The following is a 10,802-nucleotide window of genomic DNA, read 5'->3' as shown; positions in this document are numbered from 1 at the left end:
TAAAGTACATCTACTCCATATTTCCTGGAAGCAAAAGTTGAAAGTATATTTTTCTTGTTCGACACTATCTCATCTTTTTGCTGGTTGGCATTACTTATCTGACCTTGATTTTATGAACGACTTTTCATTTGTATTTGAAAACTCTCTCCATCTCAGGAGCTCCTGAGGCATGAACTGGAATGTGTCTCAGATTCGTGGGCCCACAGCCTCGTCTCTCATAAACGCTTCCCAGCACCCACGGTGGCTGCAGAATGAGCCACAGCTTCCCAGGAGGTGAGACCCCCGTTCGCCACCGCCTACCTCTGGCCTCGGATAGTCACGATGCAACCACAAATGTAATCCATTTCTCGTTGGGTTTTTTTGTTTTGTTTTGTTTTCTATTGACTAGTCAGTGGGGATAATTGCGATGGGCTTTGTCATTATAACTTTAATGCCCGAAATTCTCCCCCAAACTCTTGGTCCCGCAGGGTCTGAACCCACTCACGCGGCCAAGGGCAAACTGAGGAGGACAGCGGTAGGGACCCGCCCGGCCTGATGCACCCCTGCACCAAGCAGAGCACCCCTGTGAGCCAACACAGGTGCAGCAGAGGCTGATAGGGTCCCAACAGGCACCTGCTTCTTGCTTTTTCAAGAAAACAAGAAGCTCAAAACTGCAGGAGAGAGGAGGATCCTCATGAGCCACTACTTTTAGGACCATTATCATACCCACTGACTAGTCAACAGAAGAAAAGGAAGAAAGAAAGCGAGATTAAATTTCTGGTGTTTTCATATGCAGATATATCAACAGGCCACCTTCTCCATGGGGCAGCTTCACGCTGTAGGAAGGATCCTTTTGCACACCAGGAAAGACGGACTGACTGTTTGTCTGGTGTTTGGATGCGCCCAACACCAACCTAAAGAGGCATCCTTGACCGCGGGCAGAAATCTCTCGGACGAAAGAAGAAAAATAAAAACATTCCTGCCTGCCTGCATTTACACGTGACCTGTATGTGTGGTGAACATTTTATTTTTTCCCCACAAACGGGTCAAGGGAAGGACACTTGAAACACAAGAATGCCAGGTTGGCATTCTTTGAAAAGCAGAATTATAAAATCTGGGGGGCTGGGGGAAATCAAAACAAGCATGTATCCCCAGTGCGCTCGCTGTTGTTTGTAGACTGAGGCCGGTGGTAGAAACTGCAAACCGCTCTGAATCCAGACAAGAGCTCTGACCCAATACCATGATTCACATCCCACTGGCGAGCAAAGCCAAATGCGTGTGCGTTCTCTGTAGCACCTTAGAGAGGAGGTTGGCTGCGTGGGTGAGATACGAATATATTAATTTCCCGGACGCTTAGCCTACCGGGGAAAGATTAACAGGCCCGTGATACGTGAACGCTCTCCGATTTCTCCCTGGGTGATACAGAGGAGGGCTTGTTTGTGGGGTTGGGGTGAGGTAAGGCAAGCTCTTGGGGAGTGATCTTACCACACACACAACATCTGGCCCTGTTTCTTGCTCAGGGCACCTCGGGAGAGCGGCAGGACACGTGTCCGCTGGAGGAGGGCACAGTTGGAAATTAGCCTGACCAAGTAAAAGTCTGGATCAAAGGTTGGTCTCATTCTAAAGTAAACTCCCTCCAACCCTCTGACTTTTGGATAAGAGTTGAACTGAGCCGGCCACGGCCTCACTCGGGGCCACTCGCACCAGCCCGGGGAAGAGCATCAGGACTCCTGCCTCCGATAATAATGCCAACTGTGGATGACATCCTAGAGCACATAGGGGAATTTAACTTCTTCCAGAAGCAGACGTTCTTTCTCTTAGCTCTGCTCTCGGCCGCGTTCACCCCCATCTACGTGGGCATCGTCTTCCTGGCCTTCACCCCGGATCACCGCTGCCTGAGCCCCGGGGTGGCCGAGCTGAGCCGGAGATGCGGCTGGAGCCTGGCAGAGGAGCTGAACTACACAGCGCCGGGCCCGGGGGCCGCGGGCGAGGCGTCCCCTCACCAGTGCCGCCGCTACGAGGTGGACTGGAACCAGAGCGCCCTCAGCTGCGCGGACCCCCTGGCCGGCCTGGCGGCCAACAGGAGCCACCTGCCGCTGGGCCCCTGTCGGCACGGCTGGGTGTACGATACGCCCGGCTCGTCCATCGTGACCGAGGTGAGTGAGTGCAGGACTCAGGGCAGGCGAGAGCCAATACACTGGCTTTTCTTAAGGGAGAAGCCAGTAAGGCCTGGTTCTTACGCTGTCTGGACGTGATTTGGGGGCTCAAAGGATCTTGTAAAATCCTCATTTCCGACAAGAACATGGAGCCTCTTATTTGTCTGGAGGATGAGTGAATTAGTTAAAACTTCAAATTCTGGCAATAATGATTCCAGTTTATGTAAGTTTCAGGGGTAAGAAACAAGGAAAAGCATAGCCGAATTCTTGGACATAATTCCAGGAAAAGGAAAATTTTTAAGCCTCTTTTTTCTGGAGCCTGAAAGTTCATGGAACTCACCTGAACGGTGCCTTACCATGATAGGATACATTTTTCTCTTGATAGCTGCTTTTTTCTCTTGGATTTGCTCAAAATGTTTGCATAAAAACCATCTGGGGTTGACGTTTCTGCTATGGCACTATTGTTTTATTAAAAACTACAGTCAACATTAATATCTAATTGTGGAGCCTCCTTTTAATAAATACAGAGAAAACAAAAAAAAAAATGGGGACCTGCTTTTATTGGAGGCAAACCAAAATGGGAGGGTGCATTTATTCTGAAAATACAGAGAAAGCCAGCTGCCTGGCTTAATTTAAAATGACTGCTTGGGTAACGTGAAGACATTCTGTATAAACAGACATTTAGGTACTGGAGCTTTTCTTTTTTTTTTTTTTTTATTAAAAAAATTTTCTTTAATGTTTATTTGCTTTTGGGAGAGAGAGAGAGACAGAGACAGAGGCATGCGCAGGGGAGGGGCAGAGAGAGGGAGACACAGAATCCAAAGCAGGCTCCAGGCTCTGCGCTGTCCGCACAGAGCCCGACGCGGGGCTCGAACTCACAGACCAAGAGATCATGACCTGAGCTGAAGTCAGAGGCCCAACCGACTGAGGCACCCAGGCTCCCCGGTACAGGAGCTTTTCTTAAATGGTCCGATGCTTACATGAAACCGTAGATAGAGATCACAGATATAACATCATACAATTTCAAGAGGCTTTGCAACGTTGCTAATCTCATCCCTTCATACAGAGATGAGAAAACTGAGGCCCAGAACAGAGAAAAATTTTGCCCAAGGCCACAGAGTTAACAGTTCACTCTAGAAACCAAATTTCCACCTGTTCCTTCAACATTGCCTCTTGTTCCAAATGAGAGCGAATGTAGCAGGCTGTGAAAACATTCCAGATTCCCTTACTATTTTTTTAAATGTGTATTTATCTATTTTTGTGAGAGAGAGGGAGAGAGCATGAGCAGGGGCAGGGGAGAGAGAATCCCAAGCAAGCTCCATACTGTCAGAAGGAGCCCGATGCGGGGCTCGATCTCACAAGCCGTGAGATCATGACCTGAGCTGAAATCAAGAGTCGGAAGCTTAACTGACTCAGACACCCCCCGACCCCGATTCCCCTACTGTTAAAGAGACAGCAAAGAGATGCTGAATATCCCAGCTCCCTCGGGCCAGCGTTGGCATCCAGCTTACACACCCATTTGCTTTTTCGTATCAACATTAGAAAGGGAAAATGGAGCAACATGGAGTACTTACCTGATTTCAGCTGGTTTCACCAACAACGGATTTTGGCTTAATGACATGCTTCTAGGTGGAAGGCTAAATAGATCGTGGGACAAATCTCTTGGTTGTATAAGGAAAATTCACATAAGCAAAAAAAAAAAAAAAAAAAAAAACCAGTTGGTTTATTGCCATTCATCCACATCAGCTCAAGGCAAGGAATATTCGAGGAGTTCCCTGGGCTGAGCTGTGTCTAACAGGATTTTGTTTTCTCTCCTGACCCGGGAAACCTCTCGCCCCTCGGCAGTTTAACCTAGTGTGTGCCAGTTCCTGGATGCTGGACCTGTTTCAGTCGGCTGTGAATGTAGGATTTTTTATCGGTTCTGTGGGTATCGGCTACATAGCAGACAGGTGGGTGTCACACAAATGTGGTGGAATTTAAATAGTCCCGCAGGTCCGGAAAACACTTGGATTCACCTGCCCCTGCTTGAATAGCATCCTTTCCCAAAGCACACAGACCACAGTTTCCTGGCCTCATGGCAGCCGTCTTGACAATTTGAGATGTCTTCCACTGCTTTGATAACCATGGTTGATGTGTCTGTTTTCTAAGTCCCTGGGGTCACAGAGGAATGTTCTATATTGGGCAGCAGTTTTTCCGCGTGGACTATCCAGAAGCCTAGGGTTAGAAGGGAGAGTAATAAATGATGTGACCCCTTTTGTGATTCCCAGTTCATTGGCCTCATCACTAGGTCCCCATTCATGAACCATCAGGGCTCCTAAGCTCTCCCTCCTCTGCCTGCCTCTCATAGACCCAAAGCCAGTGTAGACCTGCCCTGCAGCTGTCCTTGCCTAGCCCATTGGGTCACAGAATTCCTGATAGGGATCCTGGGGACAGATGTAATTGTGGGTACGGAACCTAGGTTATAATCTGGTAAAAGGGACACAGGGACCGTCTACCCTGACAGAGGTAAATATCCACTATCACGATGTCAGTGTTCCCGGAGAGAGACGAGGAAAGACCTGTGTGTGTGGAGCATACAGCAGATGGTCCTCTGAGGAGGTCCGGTTCAGGGAACTAGTTTTCAGTGAGTCGTACTAATCTAGCTCTGCCTGTATCTTTTGTATGTCCATCACTTTGCACTCCCAGATTTACTGTGCTGAAAGTGCCTTTTAACATGCATTTTTACTCGGTTGATGGCCAATTAGATATTTTTCGGAGTCCTCAAAAGAGAAAGGGACAGAAAAATTTGCTTTATAGTTGATACTTGAGCACTCGAAATACCAACTATTTATTGGGTGTTCTCCATGTGCCAGGCACTGTGCTCCAGTGTTTGAACAGTATCATTCTCATGAATAACCAGAGCTAGTGCTATGTAACTATATAATAAATACATATAATCTAGGTAAACACGCTTTATGCTCATTGCTTTCCCCAACTAGATCTGTGGTAGAGATAAACCCAAACCTGTATTATATTAAATGTAAACAGAATATTTTCTTTGATGATGCTATATGGTCAGGCTGGATGGAAACTTGCAAATGAGTTAAAGATTGGTAACAATAGTTAATCCATCCCCTCCCAGGGGCATCTGCGTGTTCACAGCCCGGGCCCACTGTGGTGGCGGGAGGGAGAGGGGATGGCAGTCGAGGCCGCTGAGCCACAGGGCAGTCCATCCATCGCTCCACTTCAGTAACTGTCTGCTCCGCCCTCCTTCAAAGGTTCTTCCTGGAACTTTGTGTGGGAGGCTGGTGAGGTAAAAAGGAAGGTCATTTGCTTTTATTTTCATTGCCCCACAACCAATAGGTCGATGGTTTGGAGATGAGCCCTTAAGTCAAGAGAGCTGCAGGCAAGGGACGGTCTAGAGTGTGTGGCTGTCCGCCCCCCTGCCTCCTTGCCCCCTCTCCACTCCCTCCTTCCCATAAGGTGGGGATACTAACACTCAGCTGCCAGGATGGAAGTGAGCAAATAGGTGACTGAACGTCTCAGCTGGTTAAATAAATGAGTTAATTATTCTCACCCCACTCACAGAGAAGGAGACAGGTTATAATTCCCCACTGACAGTGCATTCCTGATTTATAACCCTGAGTCAATTATCCACCTTCTTGGATGACCTCATCTCATTATTTTGCTCCTATTGTTGAAATCTTCTATGTAAAGTTGATTACTCACTATTCTTCTCCAAAAAGCTATATACAAACCTCCATTTCTTTTCCTTTTTTTTCTTGAAAGAGAGAGAGAGAGAGTACAAGCTGGGGAGGGCAAGAGGGAGAGAGAGGGAGAGGATCTGAAGTAGGCTCCATGCTCCATGAAGAACCCAACGACACGGGGCTCAGTCTCATGACCCTGAGATCATGACCTGAGCTGAAATCAAGAGTCAGACACCCAATCGACTGAGCCGCTGGGCGCCCCCATTTATGTTTCTTAAATTGTCTGAATTTCTGTTGTTTATTGCCCCTTCTTCTGTTCTACTTGCATATGCGGGTGAGAGTCTGCAATAGCACAACAGCCATTGGATTAAAAAGAAAAAGCAAGTTATCTTTTGCATAATTAATGCTTTTTTCTGAACAATATTCAGATTCTATACAATGGTACAAAATCTCACGGAAAATCATTTCGTGCTACGGATTAAACTAACATTACTAAAATCGATTGCCTTCTGTGATGCTTTTTAAAGATATGAACCAACAGCTGATTAGGGTATCTTTTAGAAGAAAACCAGGAGGATATTATGAAAAGGTTGCACATAAGAATACTGAGTTTTACACCATGTCAACTTTCTGAAAGTCAGCTTTGCTGATGAAGGAAGGGCATGTGTTAGAGAATTTGAAAACAAGCCCTTAATAATATGTCTAACTTACGTCATCATTCAAACCTCCTAAAGAACATTTTTTAGTATCACCTGATGCAAAAAAAAAAAAAAAAAAGGGTAATCTCTCACCAATTCCAGATTTTTTGCTCTACTGATGGGTAGTTGTAAGTTCTGTATTTAGTGGCATGCCTGTAAATGTTTAATGACTTTCTGAGGGATAAAGGCCTGGTGTGTAGAATTTGCTGATTTCCCTGGTGTAAGTACTCCCACAGTGGTCCATTTCAAGCGACCAAAGTGGGGTCACTGGACACAGGGTTGGCCGGAAATAGGCACCATTGTATGGTATTTCCACTGTACGGATACAGCAGACAGAGGTGAATAATCTCATGAGCATAGATAATGGCCGAACACGGTAGAGTAATTAGGAAGCAATGTTTTGCATATTTATTACACTTGTTTTTAATCTAATTTCCTTATTTTTAAGTGTAGGATTTAATTTCTAACAGTGGCTGTGTTTAACAATTAGCTTGCAAATTTTCTGAGATCCTAATGACCAACTAACAAGAGCCAGCCCCCATTCCTCTATATTTCGTGATGGGACTAGATCAGAGCAGAATCAGAGTCTCAACGGGTCATAGTCAAACTTACCCAGCTATGTGAAATCTTCCAAAACAAGTTCTCCGCTACCGACCATGTGCCAGGCACTGTACTGGGCACACTGATGTGTTATAGGTCATTTAGACTCATCACAGCCTTTTAAACATGATTTTGTTATTCCCAGTTTGCAGATGAGGAACCTGAGGCTCGGTGAAATGAAAGCAGTGCCCCCCAGACATTAATGTTCATGTAAACCAGCTGGGAATCTTGTTAAAACTCTGATTCAGATCCAGCAGGCCTAGAGTGAGCCCCGAGCCTGCATTTCTAACCCCTCCTACACGATGCGGATGACCCTGCCCACATTCTGAGTGACAAGTAGTCAAATACGTATGAAGCCAGAAATACTGGAATCCACCCCCTCTCCTGTTTCAGCTCTTTGTTTTTCATTTAACCACTTACGTGGTTGTGTTGCAGGCAGAAAAAGTCCCAAACCACTATCCCAGATCTCCAAAACTTCTCCCAACCATGCCATAGTTTTGTAATGGCGTCGTGACTTTATTTGGCACGTGTCCCCCGCTGAAGTTTTTCTGCATCACAGATTTGATTTTCTGAAGGTTTTCATGCTCTCAGTTTCCAATGGTAAATATTCCCTCTTATCAGCCACAGGATTTTGTCCATCTGCAGGAGCGTGACTAGTATGGGAGGCCCAGGTCAACTTTGGAAGCTAAAGAGCTATCACCTGAACAAATGTTTAAAGACTCTTTCAGAGTAAAGGAAGGGGTGTGGGTAGGAGGACACGGGAGATGAAAGGCTAACACATTTTGTCAAGATGGGATTTTGGAAGACTTTGAATAAAAGGCCAAAGAGGCAGATATTTACAGTGGGGAACCATTGGCTGAGAATTAAGAAATCAATGGTCCCAACAGTGTCTTAAGAAGTTTAGCAGTTTAGGGGCACCTGGGTGGCTCATTCGGTTAAGCGTCCAACTCTTGATTTCAGCTCAGGTCATGATCTCACCGTTTGTGACACTGAGCCCCACGTCGGGCTCTGCGCTGGCAGCATGGAGCCTGCTTGGGATTTTCTCTCACCCTCTCTCCCTCTCTGCCCATCCCCAGCTCATGCATGATCGTGCTCTGTCACTCTCAAAATAAATAAGTCACCATAAAAAAAAAAAAAAGAAAGAAGTTCAGCGGTTTACATTTATTACTCATGAGAATGCTTGATCTTTCAATTTCCGATTTAAAACATTAACATTCCCCGATAATTGTTAAGGATGTCGTGGATTATTTTCAAATGGTCAGCTGGTATTGAAATGGTCGCTAGGACGTAGTAGCCTAGGAGCAGAGTAACTATTAAAAAATATTCAGCCACCATCAAATGTGCAAAGGAATGACATAAAACAGTCCGTGACTTGAGTTTGCAGTGGATAAGCAAAGACTGACTAAAACATTGCCTTCTATGAAGAATCTTTAAAATACCCATTAACGGCCAACTAGGATGATTCTTAGAACAAAACAAGGCGGACGCGATGACAACATGAATTAGCAGTGCTCTGCCCCAAGTCAACTCTCAGACAGCCTGCTTGACACACAGAAGGAAAGACATGGGGGGAAAGGAAGCCAGTGTCTCTAGCTCTTTCCCTGTAATATCTCACTTAACCCTCTTGTCGACTGGGTAGGACAGGTCTTTTCCAGCTGAGGAAACAGAAAGGTTGACTAACACAGACATCGGAGTAATTGGTAAGGCCAAGATTCAACCAGGTTTCAAAGTTTTCCCCTCCTCTGTGTCCTGGGACCCTCTCCAGGTCCCTAAGCTGATGAAAACCCAAGTCTCTCAGATAGAACGTGAAGAAGCTAACCTGGGGTACTCCATGACAAAGGCCCTCCGCCCCCCCAGCTGACACCAGAGACCATTTCCGGGGAGACATGCAAATACCACAAAGTCCAAAGGCAGTATTGAAATTTTTGTTTTTCCGAAAGAAAAACTCTCTGGGGTGGGCAGTTGGTGGAGACTGTTGGTGCAGAGGCCCCAGCTTATAGGATGATGGAAGACCCAGATGGGCCCCTGGGTGGCCTGGAAGAGTCACCCTGCCTGAAGACCCTCCACAGTGTGAGACTGAGAAGGTTCTGGGGCCCTGGGGTGAATGAGGCATAGAATTTTCACAGAGTGCCCTGGGGAAAAGTACTAAAGTAAACTGACCTAAAGTCGGGGATCCTCCCTAGGTGGGCATCAATCCGCGTCTCCTGAGTTTGCCTAATTCAGAGCCAACCTCCTCTTGAGACTTCCATAACTTCTGTGCATTTTCTACAGCCTTCATGAATCTAATCTAATTCTATTTTCTCTCCTTGCAGGTTTGGCCGTAAGCTCTGCCTACTGGTTACGATCCTCATAAATGCTGCATCAGGACTCCTGCTGGCCATTTCCCCAAACTATACCTGGGTGTTAATTTTCCGTTTGATCCAGGGGCTGGTCAGCAAGGCAGGCTGGCTTATAGGCTACATCCTGAGTAAGAATGTGGCTGCTGCTTGGAGAATTAAGTGACATTGTGCCAAAATCCATAGGAGAAGGGAAGGGCTGGGCCCCAAAACGGACCCAGCTTCAAGAAAATGTTGGGAGATTTTTTTTTTCTCTATCAGAAGTATTTCTAAAATCTTTTCAGCAACTCAGTCTACATTCTTTCTATAAAGAAAACAATGAAGGCAGAAATGAGGGTAAACATACCATCCAGATTCTAATATAACTTTTTAGGAAAAAGCTTTCTATACCCGGGGGTGTTACATACAGAGAAAAATCTAGCCCTCCAGGTCTATACATAAAGAAAATTCAACGGTGAGACATACGTCAGCTTTATGAGGGACTTCACTGCTTTGCATAAATGGATTCTTGCAAACCACTGTTCTCCTCAATTTATATACAAGAAAACGGAGAATATAAGCCCCGTAGGCAATCTAGATTTGACAGGCATTTGTCTGACCAGGAATATCATTTCATCCCACACACTGGTAGCCAGTTATGCTTAAACTCCACGGAGTCCGGGAGAATACTTGAATCCCAATAAATAGCATAGCGCCTTTAAAGCCATAGTGAGAAAAATTAGCACCATAATTAGATCTGGGGGATTAACGCCATCATTACTTGCCCCTGGCTACATTCAAAGAGCATCCATACAAAGGGAAATGGGCGCTTTGAAATCCAAACCATCACCATCATAAAACTCTCATTAACCATGAGAACTAGAATACGAAGAGCTGGAATATGTGTGCTTAAAATTGCACCTGGTAAAGTTAATTTGGGGAACTCTGTGAGATGCAGAAGGCTACTGTCTTGGTAGGCACCTCCCCAACGTATTCCCAGGCAACGAAGGAATTAATTAATGTACAGTTATTCAACCAGTAATTGGTTTTTAGAACACATGATATGTAGAAATATGTGTAATTTCATTGTATAAATTTAAATTTCGGCCTTCTGCCCATTAATCTCTTCTCCAGTCCCTCTGAATGTCCTTGAGGTACACCTTGCTGCTTGACCTCTTCCCTCCCCACCACCCTCAGACCTCTCCGTGGCCGCAACCACTTTGAAAGGCAGATATTTCTATTTATTGAGCACTTACAGACTTTTGTTTAACTCTGTTTTAAATACTTTTTGATAATTGGCAGTAATTTCTAGAAATATTTTGGGGGCGCATTTATATTTGGTTTATAAATAGTTGACGTCTTGAATAC

The 10,802-nt window shown here is 45.5% G+C and overlaps 1 protein-coding gene across 1 annotated transcript in view; it reads left to right on the top strand.

Annotated features, from left to right (window-relative positions):
- Nucleotides 1-1,371: 1,371 nt before the first annotated feature.
- Nucleotides 1,372-10,802, top strand: part of LOC112862216 (solute carrier family 22 member 2) — a 31,671-nt gene continuing 22,240 nt past the window's right edge. The window contains exons 1-3 of the mRNA XM_086708270.1: nt 1,372-2,135; nt 3,981-4,084; nt 9,432-9,586. Of these exons, the coding sequence (XP_086564396.1) occupies nt 1,725-2,135; nt 3,981-4,084; nt 9,432-9,586 (670 nt within the window). The 5' untranslated portion in view covers nt 1,372-1,724. The remainder of the gene's footprint in view (nt 2,136-3,980; nt 4,085-9,431; nt 9,587-10,802) is intronic.

Source organism: Puma concolor, chromosome B2, assembly GCF_028749965.1.
Source record: "Puma concolor isolate L17-30 chromosome B2, mPumCon1.1.hap2, whole genome shotgun sequence".
Lineage (NCBI taxonomy): Eukaryota > Metazoa > Chordata > Mammalia > Carnivora > Felidae > Puma > Puma concolor.
This window is presented reverse-complemented; position numbering and strand designations above follow the sequence as displayed.